Genomic DNA, 18,014 nt, shown 5'->3' on the forward strand with positions numbered 1-18,014 from the left:
AAGGATAGAGAGTTAGAAACATTGATGAGAGAGAAGCATCGATCAGTTGCCTCCTGCACGCCCCCCACTGGGATGTGCCCGCAACCAGGGTACATGCCCTTGACCGGAATCGAACCCGGGGCCCTTCTGTCCGCAGGCCGATGCTCTATCCACTGAGGCAAACTGGTACGGCTGGGCCCTCCTTTTCTGTGACCTGATGTCCCACCAGCTCAGCCTGGGCCAGAGCAAGGGCTGCCTGAGACTTCAGCCTCGAGCAAACCAGGGAGTACCAGGAACTTGGCAACGTGCAGCCAGGAGGTGTTTGTCGAGGCCCCAGGAAAGAAGTCAGTAATGGAGAAACCTCCAAGTTGAGGTTTCCGTAGAAACATTAACTCATCCACACAGTCCACGTGCTGCATTTGGATTACAGGTTAGGCTGCTCGTAAGCCTGGAAGAAATTATATACTCTTCATATTATTCATCACTGTACTGTATAATAATAAATTATACAGTTATAGGCCTCAGCCCAAGTTATAACAAATTATACCACAGTGTATAATTACCCCGCACTGCACCATGTAATAATAAATTAGACAGCGAGAAACCTAAGTTGTGATTCCAGAAAGAGGTATGAGAGTGAACAGGGGCTGTTGATCCATTCCTCTGATCAGACCCTTGTCAGACAAGCTGGGGGCCCTTCTTCCCTTCCTTCCTCCCTCCTTTCCTTCCCTTTCCTTCCCTTCCTTTTCCTTCCCTTTCCTTCCTTCCTTCCTTCCTTCCTTCCTTCCTTCCTTCCTTCCTTCCTTCCTTCCCTCCTTCCCTCCTTCCCTCCTTCCCTCCCTCCTTCCTTCCCCATATGTGGATGCCTCCTTGATCCTGAGTACAGACTTGACCTTGAAACCTGGACTGATTGGAACCAATGCCCATCCTCAAGGGTTCCCAGGCTGTGGGGAGAACCACACGTAAACGGAAAATGCAACCCAGTGTGATACCAGTTGTATGAACAGTAAAGGAATCAAAAGAAGTCGGGTATCAAATGTATGAGCACAGGTGCCCTGCGGGGTGGGTGTCATCGTCTCCATCGGACAGGTGAGATGAGCAAGGCTGCAGGGACTTGCTCAAGGTCATGCACTGGAAACAGCAGATGGGACTTTATTCCAGGACTATCTGCTGGTTTCATTCGTCTGAGGGAGCTATTCCACGGAGTCAGCTTGGAGAGTGAAACTCAAGGATAACGAAAATGGACTTGGCATGTCCTTGGAGACACAGGTGGGAGACCTGCGCACCTCGTCTCCTGGGGAGCCCAGCACGGGCGGGAGGGTTTTCTGCAGAACCTGGGCCCGCTGCCTTCCCTCCCCTGCAGCGCCTGGGCCTGGGGCAGCGTTGGTGGGTGTGGGGCGCTGCTGCAAGCCCTTGCAGGTTGTAAACTTATTTGTCCTCTCAGAGACCTTTCAGAGAAGACACTCTTCCTACACCCAGTTTACAGATGAGGAGCCCGAGGCACCAAGGTGCTAGCAATTTGCTCAAGTTTATGTTAGAGTAAGTGGCAGAGCTGGAATCTCAACTTAGACCAGTCTGGTCTGCCAACCCCTCATTCCTGACCACTGTGCTGCTACTTCACAAAAACCCAAACATATTTATCTTCAAAGCCTACACTTATCAGCAGTTGTAGGATGAGAGGCCCTGGGGGACTGAGGGGTACATTATGTTGGAATGTATCTAACACTACATTCCAATATATTTATGTCATGCTATTTTTTGATGCCGTCAGTGAAAAACCTGAATGTTCATTAAAGTCCCATGCATAAATTTAAAAAAAAAAAATAAAGATTCTCCCCTGTATCTCACATCCATTGAACCACTGGTACCATAATTTAATTATTCATCTTTTTTTCTTTTGTCTTAAGAACATATTAAACATGTAATTATAAGCTATGATTCCATTGTCATCTATGTGCGAAAGAAGCCCAAAGGTCCAGAGACGTGAAGGCACTGTTGTGCCTTCTCTGACTGTTGTGGTCAGGGAAGGCTTCAGGGAGGAGGTGGTATGAAAGGTGTAAAGGGTGAACAGGCGTTTAAAGGATATTCAAGGGAGGGAGAGGCATTTCAGGCAAGAAGAGTAAAGGTAAAGCCCTACAGGTGAGAAGAGGTTGTCTTTGGGGAAATATCATCTTTCTAGGTGGTTTTATGAGGTAGGCAAGAGGTGAGGTGGGTGGCAGGCTGGGCCCTTAGATGCCTCACTTAAGAACTGGCCCGGTAGCTCAGTTGGTTACAGCATCGTCCTGATACGCCAAGGTTGCTGTTTGATCCCAGTCAGGGCACATACAGGAACCAACCAATGAATGCATAAATGAGTGAAACAACAGATCTCTCTCTCTCTCTCTCTCTCTCTCTCTCTCTCTCTCTCTCTCTCCCTCTCTCTCTCTCTCTGTCTCTCCACCCCCGCATCTCCTGCTCTCTAAAAAAGTCAATAAATGAAACGTTTAAAATACATTTTTTAAAAGAAAGAACCGGAACTTTACCCTGAGGTGGTGATAATCAGTGTGTGGACTCGGGGTCCCTCGGGGACTCCCCAGCCTTTCAGCATAGACCAAGCTCAGCCTGTCCTGCTCCATCCTCCAAGGCTCCCACACGCTGGTTGTGTGCTTCCTCGAATGTCCTTCTTGTCACATCTGGCATATGGAAGAGGCCCAGTTGAGTGTTTCTCCCTGGAAGGGCATCTATGGGGGAAACGATAGGGTGGCCAGATAAACTACAGGTGCCTATTCCCAGTGAAATCTGAATTTCAGATAAATAACAAATGAGTTTTTGGTATAAGCATGTCCCAAATATTGCATGAGATATACTTACACTAAAAAAGGTGTCCATTGTTTGTGTGAAATTCAAGTTCAATAGAATGTCCTGTATTTTCATTTGCTAAATCTGTCACATGTAGGTGGAGGAGAGCTGGTCACTTTCTCACTCAACTTCCAATCGCTGTGCATCGGCCAGAGTCCCATCAGAGCAGCAGAGCCCTTGCCCGTGGTCTGGGAGGAGTGATTCGCCATAGGGCTGTGGCCTCACCAGTGTGGGAGCTGGTGGAGCTGTCTGTGCCCGCTGCGCCCCTGCGTTTATTATGAGCTGGAAGTTTCCACGGGTCAGCAGTAAGGAGAGCTGCTGTGGGCGAGAGCAAGGACAAATTGGAAATTGCATCTATCTGTCACCAACCTCAATGCAAAAATGACCCGTTGGGGGACCAGGAGCTCCTGGCCCAGGGCTTGGAGAAGCTGAGGGAGATCCATCTGGTGGGAGCTCTGAACCTGAGCATCGCCCCCATGCCAACGAGGTGGACAGCAGGTCAGCAACCACATGCATGAGTGGCCTCTCTGCCTGGCACCGGGCACTGACCTTCCGCACAGAAAATGATGGTGGTGCCCGGCTGGCGTGGCTTAGTGGTTGAGTGTCAACCAATGAACCTGGAGGTCACAGTTCGATTCCTAGTCAGGGCATATGCTGGGTTGCAGGCTCAATCCCCAGTATTGGACGTGCAGGAGGCAGTGATCAATGATTTTCTCTCATCACTGATGTTCTAACTCTCCCTTCCTCTCTGAAATCAATAAAAAATATTTTTAAGAACATGATGGTGGCTTCTTAACTCATGCCTTGGCAACCTTGAGCAAAATGTTGCACGTGGCCAATGTCAACCCAGCACCACAGGAAAAGGAATTCTGGGTCACATAACTCCAGCTTGGCTAACGTGAGCCAGTCCAAGGCCCTGTGGGAGGGCGCAAAACATGATTACAAAGGAAGGCATCCCAGTTCTGCCCTGGGCTAGCTCGTAACCTTGCGTACATTAACTTTTCCATGCCCGGGTTTCCTCTTTTGTAAAATTTTTACAAAATTCATACCTCCCTTATAGAGTTGCTGAGAAGATAGAATAAGACAATGAGTCTAATCTGACAGCTGCCACCTCATCAGCAGTTAATGAATAATAATGACTACTTGTTTCAAAGCGTTTGCTATCCATCTATGTTGCTATGGGAAAAAGAAGTCACTCGCCTTAAAAGATAAAATATTAAGAAACAGTATGTTGCAAAATCCTCTCCCAATTAAGTAACTCACCAGGTCAGTCTGGGAAAGATAACATAAACCTTCTTCAAACGCATCTCCAAATGCCCAGATTAAAATCATGCTCGTTATAAGTCTCAGCCACCTTCCCCTTCTCCCAAACAGACAGCACAAATAAGCCCTCAGTGATGAGAAGATAGTAAAATTATGCTCCGACACTGCTGCCGATGCCGTGGCTGCTGATTAAAAGGAAATTCTTCCTTTGAAAAGGCCAGTCATGAAAAGGGAAGTCTGGGCTGTGGAGTGGGCTTGGAATGCAAGTCTGGAGGCGGCCCGGCTGGTGGTGGCCACTAGGGGGCGCTGATAAGGCCTGGTGCGGCCCCGGAAGGGTGGGAGGCAGAGGGCTTAGCGGATCCCAGCTTTCTCCATTCCTGGTCCTTGATCATTTGTAAACTCAGGGCCCATTCTCACTGCCATCTCAGTGCCGTGCCTTGTTTTTGTGGCTGAACAGGAAGGAAAAAAAGGCAACTTCACGGTGGTTGGAAGAATAGGGGTAAATTGGTCCTGTTGGGGTGCTGGAGGCCTTTTTATGATGCCCACTGGAACAGGTGGCCTCTGGGCAGTTTTTTGAGCCACTTAGCCTGATTCTACACTTTTCTTTTGAACAAGAAATACGAATGCATTCAAGACTGGGGGGTGTGGGCCAGGGCCGGCGAGGGAAGGGAGTGTTCCCAGGAGCAAAGCCAAAGCAGGTGGAGGAAGTTCAGCCTGGACTAGCCCTGCTGCCTGCACCACGGGAGAGAAATGGAAGGCAGTGTGGCAATCTGGACATGACAAAAAAAAAAATGTTCGTGTGTGTGCTCAGTCCGACCACCCCACTTCCAGGAATTTCTGTGCAATGAGGTTTATTGCAAAACTGTTTGCAAAGAGGGAGAAAATAGAAACAGCCCAAACCTTCACCAAGCGGGGGATGTGTGCCCCCCCCCTCCTTCTTCCATCAGCGCCCCTCCAGCTCATTCCCACCCGGCAGCCAGCCGGAGTGGTTTGTGAAAATTCGTGTTAGAGCAGGCGTCTCCCCTGCTCCAGCGGCTTCCTATTTCTCTCAGGATAAAAGCCAAGCTCCCACCACGGCCCCACCCGCTGGGCCCCAGCTGGCCTCGCCACCATCATTTCAAAAATGCTCATTCTCTACCTCCAGTCAAACGACAGGGAGCTCAGTCCAGCCTCACGACCTTTGCCCTGGCTCTTCCCTCTGCCTGAAATATTCTAGCCCCGGCTCTTCCCCGGCCTTCCCCCTTCTCTGTCTGCTGGTGGCTGTCTGAATGCCATCTCTTCAGGGAATCAGAACACTGCATTTCAATTGCTTTCTCCCTCGCCACCCAGTCTCTCTCCATCACTTTGCACCATCTTGTTTTCTTCGTAGCACTCGGCAGGTGAAATGAGCTCGATTATTTATTTGTGTGCTTGTTAATTGTCTCTCTACGAGAACTGAGAGCAAGGACTTAATATGTTGTGTGTCCTTGCCGGGTGTATAAGAAGCTGATACTACACACATGTTTGGCAAATGAAAGGATGAACGAACAAATGAAGATAAGAATTCTCATGAAGCTGTTTAAAAGAACGAGGTGTTTGGAAAGGTGCCCCAAACATAAAGCAGTTGGATATGAGCCCATGTATGTAAAAACAAAACGCATGCAATACGAATAGCTACCACTCTCTGCCCATCTGGACCCGGTGGTAACCACTTTCTCATTTATTGTCTCATCTCCTTTGATCTTCACAGCAACCCGGGGGAAGTACTGTCATGAGCACCATTCTGCAGGGGAGGAGTCTGACCCAGAGAGGTTGAGAAAGTTGCCCAAGGTCAGCTGGAAGGCAGGGGAGCCAGAAAACGAATCCAAAGAGTCTGGCTCCCAAAAACATATTCACTAAGTGGTGATGAGTGTGTCCTCGGTGAAGGAGAGGCTGAGGTGAGATTCGGGAGGCCCTGGATGTCAAAGGGAGGGAGCCAGATGCCAAGTCGCTTCTTGGGGTGTGGTCTCAGCAAGTCACCTCCCTTCTCTCTGCTCCCCTGGGAGCCCAGGTGGTGGTCCAGAGCTTACTGAGAGGAATAAATTGGCGAATGTGCCCGGGTACCTATCAGCCAAGGTTGTGAGCATTGGGAACAGGCCTAACCTTCGCTGCCAAAAAATCCTGCTCCATTTTCTGCAGCCAAGGCCACACGGAGGCTCCGCAGGGCCTGGGTGCTTGGCTCAAGGCCAGGGTCTTTCCTCAGGGGCCTGGCTCCCAGCTGCCAGCCAGCACGTTGCTCCCACGGCACTGGAATGCGACTCCCTGGGTGGCCGGCCAGGGGAATGCACAGGGGGCATTCTCCAAATAGCTGAGCTCTAAGCTCAAGGTGCTAAGAGCAGGGCAGGCACGATTTCAAAGGGCCTCTGCCCACTGGAAAGACAAGATTGTAAAACTCGTCCTGAATCAGCAGAGCCTGCAGCTTGGAAGGGAAATGGAGTTACCAGCAAGTGGCTCAGGAATCTGGTGCCTGCCCCAGCAGCTCTGTTCCCACTGGAGGGTGTGGTCTTGGGCAAACACCCTGGGTGCATTGTGCCTTTGGGTCCCCGGTAACCTCCCCTTCTGAGCACTCACCATGGACTGCAACTTCACATTCATTTGAAAAATATATATGTTGGAGAGAGAGAGAGAGAGAGAGAGAGGGAGAGAGAGAAATATCAATGTTAGAGAGAACATTGTTCAGCTGCCCCCTGTGCACACCCCAACTTGGGACCAAACCCACAACCTGGGTATGTGCCCTGACTGGGAATCGAACCAGTGACCTTTCCGTGTACGGGATGACGGCCAACCAGCTGAGTCACACTGGCCAGGTCACATTCATTCTTGTGATTATTTGGCAATCCCTGCCTCACCTGTTCCCTCCGCCTGAAAGGACCTGGGACTTTTCTGTTGCATCCTGTGTCCACAGTGTGACCTCAAGCAGCTGCTGGAGAAATAGTTCTGAGTGAATTTCCCCTTCTGCCTGTTTTGTCAGGTTGGAGAGGCCCTGGGATTGCATTCTGCCTCCAGGACTCATTAGCTGGGAAACTCAGACTTTGCTTTCAAAGCTATAAGGCTCGACAGGCAGCCTGTCTGGATTTGAACCCAGGCTCTGCCTCCCTTAGGAAAGTTTCTTAACTTCTCTGTGCCTCAGTTTCCTCATCTGGAAATTGGGGCCTTCAAGTGCCCACGTCACAGATTGCTGTGAAGGATAAATGAACGGCTTCACACAGAGAGGATGCTTACAATAAGGACTGGGAAAGAGTACGGTCTAGAATCTAGATAAATATTAACTTCTATGTATCTGTATAATAAAAGCAGTGTGCTCCCACAGGGGGAGTGCTGCTCAGCCAGAAGCCGGGGCTCACGGCTGGTGAGCGCAGTGGCGGGAGAGGCAGTGCTAAGGAGGAACAAGCCGAGCAGTTAAGGAGCAGCGAGTGGGCGGGCGGTAAGGAGCTAGGGGTCCTGGACTTCGAGAAGGTGTAGGGCCGCGCTGAGAGACCGCCCCCGCCCAGTGCACTAATTTCATGCACTGGGCCTCTAGTTGTAAAATAATGATTACATCAACTTTCTTAAGGTGTAACTTACAAACAATAAAATGCACTCCTTTTAAGAATATTGTTCGGTGAGCTTTGATGGATCTATACACTCAAGTAAGCATCACCTCAGTCAAATAAAGGACATTTCAGTCTCCCCGAAGTTCCCTCTGCCCTTCAGTCAACCCCTCCTCCTTTCCCCGCAGCCTCTTCTCTGCTCTCTGTCCTGATAGATTTGTTTTGCTGGTTGGAGAACTTGATACCAATGGAACCACACAGGGGGCACTCTTTAGGGTCTGGTTGATTTGGCTCTGCATAATATGTTTCGGAGGTCCATCCACACTGTTGTGTGTATTGGTAGTTTGTTCCTTTTTATTGCAGTAGCTCGTGTTATTAACAATCATTGTCTCAGTTTCAGTTTCCTTGTCTGTAAAATTAGGTTAATAATTTCCACCTGGTAGAAAGTAGTGACAAATAGGAGCGTGAATAACACCTCGGCCATGGTGACTCCCCCACAGGGAAACCGCAGCCCCCACTCAGGCATGCTCTGCCCCGTCCCCCCCCCCCCACCTCCCCATGACCCCAGATGGCCCCTTCCAGGGAGCCTGGGGCCAAAGGGTCAGGGCTTGTGAGCTGATGGGGGAGAAACTTTCTGAATAGATGCACAGCCTGAGATGATGGCCGTGTTTATAAAGCAGACTGTTATTTTTTTAATCCTTTGCCTGTGTCCTTTCCCCTACTTCCCTCTTTTAAGGATAATTAAAATGCAAGCTGGCACTCCCTGCAAGGAGACAGCTGAAGATTTAATTGCCCCAAGAAATATTTTTCAGCGAAAGGTCCTGCGGTAATGGCAGCTCCGGGCCCGGCCACCCCAGCGCCTTTGCAACCCGCACATAATATCGGCGGTAATGCGTTCGTCCGCATGTGCACAGGGTCTGTTTATGGGCACCAAGGGAGCCGGGCTGAAAGGAGCTGACAGCTCGTCCACCCACAGCCTGCTCGCCATTAAACGCTCACCCGGCCTGCTTCTGGAGACAGGTCTGTGGCCCAGATCCATGTGACCGGCTGCTGCACCAGCTGACCCTGCCCAGAGCAGCCTGCGGGGGCACAGGGCCCGGTGGCTGGGAACAGCACCTTCGCCATGCGGCCTTGGCCTGTTGTCCTTGAAGCGAGGCCAAGGAGGAGACTCTCGCTGAGCAGCCCAGCCCCACCAGCCCTTGAAGATGGGACACCCACCAGCGGCGCCAGGTTGTGCAATGTCAGGGTAGGGAAGGACCTTCGCAATCTGTCACCCTGTTTTCTAAGTGTGGCCCCAGCTTCCCCAGACGAGGCACCAAAGGCTCAGACGAGGGCCACAGGCTCCTCGCCTGTTGGGGCGCACATGTCAGTTTTTTACAAAGTGATTGCTCTGAAGCCAGCGTCACGGTGAAAGGCAGACTGACTCGGCGGGGAAAGCCAGGCGGACCGGGCTTTCATTCCTGTTCCAAACCTGCCGGCCGGGCACTTTCAGTTCTAAGATGCCACACGGTCTCCAGCTCCTAGGCTTCTTTACATTCTCTTATGTTCTTTCCCCACCTTTCCTTCCTCCCTCCCTTCCTTCCTTCCTTCCTCCCTCCCTCCCTCCCTCCCTCCCTCCCTTCCTTCCTTCCTTCCTTCCTCCCTCCCTCCCTCCCTTCCTTCCCATATATCCATTCTCCCATGCATCTATCCATCCAGCCATTCATCCTCTCTTCCTCCTTCTTATCTATCCATCTTCCCATTCATTCATCCTCTCATCCTCCATCCTCCCATCCCTCCATTCCTCTTCCCATCCAGCCAACAAATATTTATCGGATGCCTTCTATGGACTGAGCACTGGAGTTACACTGGTGAGCAAAGGCAATACCTACTTTGCCCCAAGGCAGCTCCCAGGCCGGTGGAGGTGAAGGATGTTAATAAAATAATCACAGGGTCAATGTATAATTGCAAATGGTGACAAAGGTTACAAAGGAGAATTCTGGGCAGGGTTAGGATGGTGTTGAACAAAGGAACTTGGCCAAGTTTTTGGACTGGAGGACAAGAAGGAAAGACCCAGCCAGTGTTCCAGGCAGAGGGAGCAGCATATGCAAAGGGCCTGTGGTTCATTTCGGGAGCTGTCAGGACACTTGTTGCAGAGAGTGATGGGGGAGGACCGTGCAATGCAGGGCTGCGGAGTTTGGCAGGGGCCGGCCCATATGGGGAAGGCTTGCGTCTGCCCAGCACTGCCTCCTTCCTACCCTCTTTCATTGGCTCATTCATACACATCTTTTAGGCCCAAGCTGAAAGCATTTCCTTTTCAAAAAGCCTTTTCTGCCCTATGTGGGCTGAGTGAGGACTGTGTATTTTCTCCTAATAAGAAAAAGTATTGGAAACTTATAATTAAGACAAAAGAAGGTATCACTTCTTTTTATTGCCATACTGGGGCATTGTTTAAAAAGGCCCACTGAAGGGTTAGTTCATTCTATGCATTCGAGTTTGACTTTGCTATTTGGTTAGGGCCCAGCTTTTGTGCTTTTTTGTCCAGGAGAGGTGTAACTGACTTCTGTCTTTAGAAACAATCGCTCCAAAGATCTGAGTTTTATTATTTTGTAGAACATTAACCAGTTTTATATGTACCCTAAAAATGTTATTCTGAATTCCTTTTTCAAACGTCTGTAAATACCCATTTCCTCTTGGACTCGGCCGTCCCCTCCTGCTGGCTCGCTCAGTAATGTGTTCCTTCTGTAGTTGCATGTATCATGTTTTATAGCTTCCTGAAAATCACACGCTGACAACCCCTTGTCCTAGCAACACTCGTGCACGTATTGGAACTACCAGATGCGCTGGCTCCCTCACAGCCCATGAGCTCACCCGGGTGTGGCCCATCTTTTGTCAACATGGTCGCCTGAGAATTTTTGCACAGGGCCAGGTCCACAGTAATTATTGAGGAATAATTATTGGCTGAGTGAGTGACCTTGAGCTTATATCTCTTTACTGTTCGGAGCCCCGATTTTCTTATCTGAGAAATGGACACCATAGCACCCATCAAACATCCAAAGGAAGTAGGGTTCAGTGAAAATAACGAGGTCAAGTGCCCCCGATCCTGCCTGGCACATGGTGGTCTTTCAGTGCCCCTTCCCGGGGCTGGATCCTAACGGAAGGAAGTGACGTTCTGGTGGTGGGGAGGTCGTGGTCTGGTTGGGGAGCACTGAGTCACTATGGGGTGTGACCAGGGCAGTCACAGGTGGGTCTTCCTGGTATTTGATGGGACAGGAAGACTAATCTGGCCAGAATCCAGGCTGGGCTGGGGAAGAGCAGGAAGTGTCCTTAAAAAGATCAAGTGGGGTGAAGGAAGGTGACCCTGAAAACCAGGCTGGTGTGTTGTGTTCTCCAAAGTTGGTTAGAGGGAGCCAGGCTAGTGAGGGAGGGAGGGAGGGGATACCATTATTTCAGCCAGGAGAGGAGGCCCACCATTGCTGAGCTCCGCTGAGAACCTGGTCGTGGGGTGTGTGTGTGAGCATGTGGGTGTGAGTGTGTGAGTGTGATTGTGTGTATGTATGTGTGTGAGTGTGATTGTATGAATGTGTGTGTGTGAGCATGTGGGTATGAATGTGTGAGTGTGATTGTGTGTGTGTGTGTGAGCATGTGGGTGTGAGTGTGTGAGTGTGATTGTGTGTATGTATGTGTGTGAGTGTGATTGTGTGAATGTGTGTGTGTGAGCATGTGGGTGTCAATGTGTGAGTGTGATTGTGTATGTGTGTGTGTGTGAGCATGTAGGTGTGAATGTGTGAGTGTGATTGTGTGTGAATGTATGAGCATGTGGGTGTGAATGTGTGAGTGTGGGGGTGTGAACGTGTGTGTGGTGTGTGAATGTGTATGTGTGGGTGTGAGTGTGAGTGTGTGTGAGTTGACTGCTGTCTGCCCCACTCTGTTGCACAGGGTCTTGATTAGACTCTATTTAACCTTCATGAGAAGGCTGTGGGTGCAGACATCTACTGTCCCATTTCTCGGGTGACTAAACTGAGGCAGAGGTGAAGCCGTTTGCCCAAGGCCACAGGGTGAGGACTGTTGTGCAGCAGCCTCCATAGCCTAAAGCAGGAGGGGCATAGGGTGAGCGGGGAGAGTAATTAAGGGGCCTCAGCAGATGGAGAGATGACAGATAAGTGGTTATCCTCGTGGCCAGCCTTGGTCTCCTTGCCCAGGTTGGCACTTCTTCACGTTTCATGTGTGATTTTGATCACTGGGATGCTAGCTTTCAAATGAACTCAGCAGCACGCCCCCAGCCCTCGTGGGAGCCAGGCCCTGGGCTGGCCTGAGGACAAAGATAAAGCATTGACACCATCTTTAAGAAACTGACAGGCTGGGGCAGGCATCAAAGTTGGGGGGTGAACCCCAGGGTGACAGGGCACCGGTCTTTCTGAAACTTTGAGGTATAACTCACACACAGGGAAATGCAGACACGGTAAGGATTTTATATCTGCAAGGCCCCACGTAACCCCACTCAGACGGAGACTTGGAACATCCCATCGCCCAGTGGCCCCTCCGGCTCCTCCCGTCACTGCTCCCTCCAAGGATAGCCCCTCTGACCTCTGTCACCAAGGTTTTGCCTGTTTTTGAGCACTTGTTTTCTAAAGCATTTACAATTTTACATTTATAATCTTGCATTCAGAAAACAAATCCAGACCCTGGTCAAACACAGTGCCGTGGTTAACGGATGGGTACAGTGGGACCCCAGTGGAGGCAGGCCAAGCCTTGGGAGGCCCAAGGGTACAGGTGCTGGCTGGTGGTCAGTCAGGTGACCAGGACAGCCCTGCTGCTCTTATCCTTGGGGGTGAGGCCATGTGATGTTTTCTGGCTCCTTGTTAGAGCTCAATGCACCCCAAGACTCTCTGAGGGCCTTGCTGTCTTTCCAGCAACCCCCAGACCCCTACCTGCCCACCCAGTGCCCACCCACACCCACAGCTGCACCACTTCCTGGATGGCAGCCCTTGAACAAGATGCACAATATCTCTGTGCTTTAATTTCTCTATTGAATGGGATAATCATAGTGTCTACCTGACAGGTTTGTTAAGAGGATGGAGTGAATTGATATATAACTTACTAGAGGCCTGGTGCACGAATTCGTGCACAGGTAGGGTCCGGCTGGCCCACCCCGATCAGGGCCGATCAGGGCTGGGCCAGCCTGGGGGTGGGGGGGGGACCCTGGGTGGTGGGCAGGCCTGCCCCACCCCTGGTCGAACTCCCAGTGGAACTCCTGGTCTAGGGGACAATTTGCATATTAGCCTTTTATTATATAGGATTATTTGTACGGAATTTATGAGACTGTTGATACATAGTCAGTGCTTATGTAAAAGTAAAATAAACTTGATCCACGTTTAACTAGAAGACACAGGGGCTTGACAGTTGGGCATTAGAATCTTGAGGAGGGACAGAGACTTTTCGGATTATCGTGTAAAGTGGGCGGGGCCTCTGGGTCCCCATGGAGTGGGGGTTCCTATCACTCTCCTTTGCAGAATGAATAACCCGGAGGAGGTGCCCGGTAAATGCCAAGGGCCTGACTGACTTCCTGGCGGGCAGCGAGAGGGTCACTTGGCTCCTGGCAACTCTCATTTGCCTGCCAACCTGCGGCCCTGGAGATGTGAGCTGTGGAGAAGCCAGGCCCAGGTGCTGCATGAAATACATTCCCCGAGTCTCCTTGCCTGGACACACGGTCCTTCCTCCCCCACTTTCCCAGGAAACAGAAGGTGCTCCCCGCCCACTCAGCCTGGACTCAGGCCTGAACACCTCATCCCCACAGCAGCACCCAGATTTCAGAGCCGAGTCTCCATCCCAGCCAAGGTCCTGGCCTGTGAGGCAGGTGACCTCTGGGCCCTGCAGGAGGCTCTTTGCCTCAGGTGCCCGCTCACCTGGACCAGGCCAAGGGCTCAGGGATGGTCCCGGGAGCTTTTATGGATCCGAGTGCAAGTCCCAGCTCAATGAAAGATTCCTTGTAGGGGATTGGTCAGGGCGTGGTCAGGTCACGTGCACGTCCTGAGCCTCAACTCTCCTCTGCAAAATGGGCATGAGCACTGCTGTCAGTGATGAGATTTAAAGGAGGCAGCGGGGAAGAGCCAGACTCCTCGGGCTCAGACCCTGGCTCTGCTATGGGACACCGGGGAAATGACGTAACTTCTCTGTGCCTCAGTTTACTCATCTGTAAAATATGGATAACAAGAGTTCCTTCCTCACATGGTGGTTGGGGGGATTAGATGAGTTAATAACTATAAAGCACTTGGCATATTACTTACCATACTACATAGTAATAATACATGATGTATTGGTATTAGCTCAGAGGTTAGATGTTGGGGACCAAAGTCAGGAAGCTGGAGTCCCAGCAACATCACTCATCAGCTGGGTGACCCTGTATAAGTTACATTGCCTCTCTGTGTCTTATTCATAAAATGAGGTCAAGACTATTACCTACTTCAAGTTGTGAGGTTCAGAAGAACGCATCAGTGAAAACTGCCAACTCTCAGGAAGTATGAAGTATTATGTAATTGCCACTAAGACTATTACTATACTAATGGAGGGGGTAAGGAAGCTAACATTTATTGAGCACCTACTGTATACTAGCAGTTGACATGAATCATCAAGGATATTCTAGGACAAGCGTTAGGTTTCTGCATTCGGTAGAGGAGGGAGTGAGGTTCTGCTTGTCCAAGATCCCATGGGTGGTGAGGGGTAACCAGACCTCAGTGTGCAGTTGTGGTGGGAGAAAAGGCCCAGTGCTTCTGAAGGACTGCATGTCCCAAGCATAGGGTTTGGCGCCCCGTGACCCCCTTTAGTCCCCAGAGTAACCCTGGTGGGGGTACTGTTGTCCCCACTGTGCTGCAGACTGACCTGAGTCTTAGAGAGGTGAGTGGTTTGAATTCCTGCAGCTACAAAGTGGCAGAGCAGGATTCAAACTCAGTTGTCTTGTCAGAATTCTGCTTATACTGGTGTCTTGGGCACAATCTTATCCCGACTCCCTCTGAGCCACCGACACAAAGTCTCTGTGTCTATTCAAAACCCCAGAGAGAGGACCAAAGCCACGATCACTGCCAAGCCCCAGGCCCACATGCGATCCTCTCCCGGCTTCCTGGGGGCAGGGGGACACTCTCAGAGGCACAAAGACACGCAGCACCCAGAGGGGTCGTTGTTACCCAGAAATCTTTATTACAAAAATATTTTGCAAGCCAAAAAGTTTAAGTTGCAACTATATACAAAATGGGGCCTGTTTCCTTCCCAGCAGTCTTAAAATAAACTCTCCAAACCACGCTCCTTCCGCACTGCTGTCTCGACCTCTTCCTTTTCCTGGGGTTCGATACACAAGGTAGGAGCATCTCCAGGCTGCCAGCCTGGAGCTAAAACGACACGGCTCCCTTGGCCTCCTTCCCTCACTCCCCTTCCAAAATTCAAAATTAAATTAAATTAAATTAAAATGGCACCAAGGAAACATTCTTTCGAGATTCCGTGTGAGTGTGTGTCCGCGTGTCTGCGTTTTCTCTGGGCAGAAGACAAGGAGACGAAGGTTCACAAGCCAACCTTTTGGAATTTGGGAACAGTCCGAGGCAGGTGGCTGGGACACTGCGCTCCCAGATGCCACAGAGAATCTCTAGCTCGTTGGGCCAACGCTGCCCACATGGCCGGTTGGCTCAGCGCATTCCTGAATGCCATCATGTCAAACACACCAACTCACAGTCCCCCAGAGAGCTGGGCCTGCGCTGAGCTCCCAGAGTCCCATCCGTAGGCCACGCTGACGGGCAGGATGGGTCAGCTTCTCTCTTGCTCTGCTGGCCTGAGCAGCAATCCCTTGGGCACCAAACCTCCGGACCCCAGCGGGGGCAGAGGGGGGAGAAGCGAGGATTAGTGTCTCAGTTCTAAGAGCTGATCAGTTACACGTGGAGACCGAACACACAGCGTGCACCTTTTGCTTGCCCTGGGCCCAGCCAGGCTCCCTTGCTGAATTGGAAGAGGGGGAGGGAAGGGGGTCAGAGGACAGTGGTTCACAGCTTCTGCCCAACCTCCCGAGATAGAGGGACAGAACGGTGGGTCAGTCCTGGCCTTACAGCTGCCCAGACTGCTTGTCTGTCTTGGATTTATTCCAGTTTGATCCCAATAGGGTTTGAGAGCAGAAATGGAAGATTTCTCTTGCAGAGATCAGTTCAGAGAGCTGGAATGGGGGAAGGTCGCTAAGGGGTGGGGGGTGGAGGGAGGGGGGAAAGCCAGGCACAGCTTCCTACCCTGCATGGCCCTAAAGTGCTTATGAGGAATGGTGGGGAGGGAAGGCACCTTCCTCTCCCCTGTCCAGGTGAGCAGACTGAGGCATGAGGTGCGGACAAGACCGCAGGGTGGAGGAGGCAGCCTGCAGAAGCACTGGCTGGTCCCGACTTACCGCGCCCAGGGCAGGAAGGCAGTAGTACCAGCCACGTGGCTTGGCTGAGAACGTGGCCAATTGAGTCCTGGAGAGAAAGAAGGCTAAGCATCTCCACGGAGCCGCCGGAACGGAACCTTCTTCCCCATCCTCGGGGCCCTGGGACATGGAGGAACTCCTTTTCTGCTGTAGGATATTCCCTCCAGGAACCAACTGCTAAACCTTGGACGGCACAAGACCCAACCATGTACTTCAACACATGACAAAGAGCCAAGATAATGCTGCCGTTGTTTTAAGAAAACAAAACAAAACGAAACACCACAGATCAAATTTTTCTTACACCTCAGTTTCAAGATTGCACGTTTCACATTTATCAATAATTTACAGGCGTCCACAGCGAGCTGTTGCTGAGTTAGTGCTAGCTGGAGGAAGCAAGCTCAGGTCTAGAAGGCGAGGCGGGTCCAGGTGGAGCGTCACGGTCAGGTTGCTGGTCCTCAGGGAGTCTCGGAGGGCAGGAGGAGGAGGGTCTCGTTACTCAGTCCTGGTGGTGGTGGAGGATTCCCTGGCGGGTCCCCTCCGCCCCAGGGCTTGTGACGTGTCAGTCCGGGATGCAGGACCGTTGGCAGCAACCTCACCGAGTCTCGGGATGTGGTCCCAGAATTTGTTTTCTGGATTCTCCGTGGATGGGGCAGTTGAATCGACACAGAACTTTTCCCAGAGCCCCAGCTGGATGGTGGTGGTGGTGGTGGGAGGAGCAGGTGAGGTTTTCTCCCTCCTCACCTTGGAAGATCAGGCTGCAAAGCATCTAGGAGGCTGTCAAGAGTCGCCAAGACCGTGGCCAAGACCCTTGGTTGATGGAGGCATGAGAATTCCTGGACCCCTGGCAGCTCCGGCCAGTTCCCACGTGGGTTCCCCAGCTGGTCTGGCAGCATCGGCCTCCATGTGTGGCAATGTGGGGGGGCTGTGGCCACCCTGGAAATGCTAGAGAGCCAAGCGGGTTGGGGAGACAAGATCCAGCCTCATCCTTGGGTCCCAAGACCTGCACCACCCCGGCCCTCCAGGAACTGGGGTGGCTGCCCCACGGGGGACAGGAAGGCTCCTGGGCACAGGCCCAGAGACGACCGAGGCCCCGTTCACTTCCTCTGGACCTGGACGCTGGCGTACTCCGAGTGAGATGGCTCGGGCTTGGGGGCTGGCTGCTTGGGGGCCCGGTTGAGGTGGACCATGTCCAGGTCGGCATAGGTAAGGGTGTCCTCAGGCGCGGGCGGTCGGACGGCCTGAATGCTGGCGTATTCCGTGTGGTTGTTGGACTCAGCGGCCCGGGGGGCCGACTTCTTCCTCTTGGGCAGGTTCAGGTCTGCATATGTGATGTCATTGTTGTCCTGGGTCTGAATGGGATGGAGAGAAGGTCACTCTGGAGCCCCTACCTCTCACCCACTCGTTAGCACCAGGTCTGGATGCGTCTGTTTCCTCCACTGACTCAGCCGTAGTTCACACCCAGCTCCTCTCTGGCCAAGGTTACCTGCCAGCAGCCTCACCCTTCCAATCCACCTCCCTCCTCACACAGCCTGAGGATCTTCTAAATGCCACTGTGTTCGCTCCCAGGCTGACTCAGTGTCACCTCCTCCCACCGTTCTGTCCTGCCTTGTCCTACTCCTCCCTCTGCCTGGAGTCCTTCCCCCTCCTTCTCCTGGTGATGACTCCAACCCACCCTGCACATTTCAGAACAAGCGTTGCTTCATCCTGGCTGGGTCCAGGGCTCCTTCTCTGTGCTTCCTCAGCCCGTGTTTCTCCCTGACAGCACCCATCACCCAGGGCTGTGTCTGTCTGGGGGGTCTGAGTACATGCTGATCCCCCAGGGGGAGGGGACATGCATTCATTTACTCTTTTAGTCAACAAATATTCATTAGGCATTTGTTCTGATGCAGAAACCAAGGCTGACACAGAGGAAGCTTGATTGGTGTTGAATGAACGAACGAGTGAATGGCAACAATTTTAGCCTCGCTCGGGGTGCA

The 18,014-nt window shown here is 51.7% G+C and overlaps 1 protein-coding gene across 2 annotated transcripts in view; it reads right to left on the reverse strand.

Annotated features, from left to right (window-relative positions):
• Nucleotides 1-14,778: 14,778 nt before the first annotated feature.
• SIRPA (signal regulatory protein alpha) overlaps nucleotides 14,779-18,014 on the reverse strand; it is a 40,134-nt gene continuing 36,898 nt past the window's right edge. For both annotated transcript variants that reach the window (XM_006089358.3, XM_023754321.1), the window contains one exon: nucleotides 14,779-17,387. In XM_006089358.3, the coding sequence (XP_006089420.1) occupies nucleotides 17,133-17,387 (255 nt within the window). In that variant the 3' untranslated portion in view covers nucleotides 14,779-17,132. The remainder of the gene's footprint in view (nucleotides 17,388-18,014) is intronic.

Source organism: Myotis lucifugus, unplaced genomic scaffold (genome assembly GCF_000147115.1).
Source record: "Myotis lucifugus unplaced genomic scaffold, Myoluc2.0 scaffold_60, whole genome shotgun sequence".
Taxonomy (NCBI): domain Eukaryota; kingdom Metazoa; phylum Chordata; class Mammalia; order Chiroptera; family Vespertilionidae; genus Myotis; species Myotis lucifugus.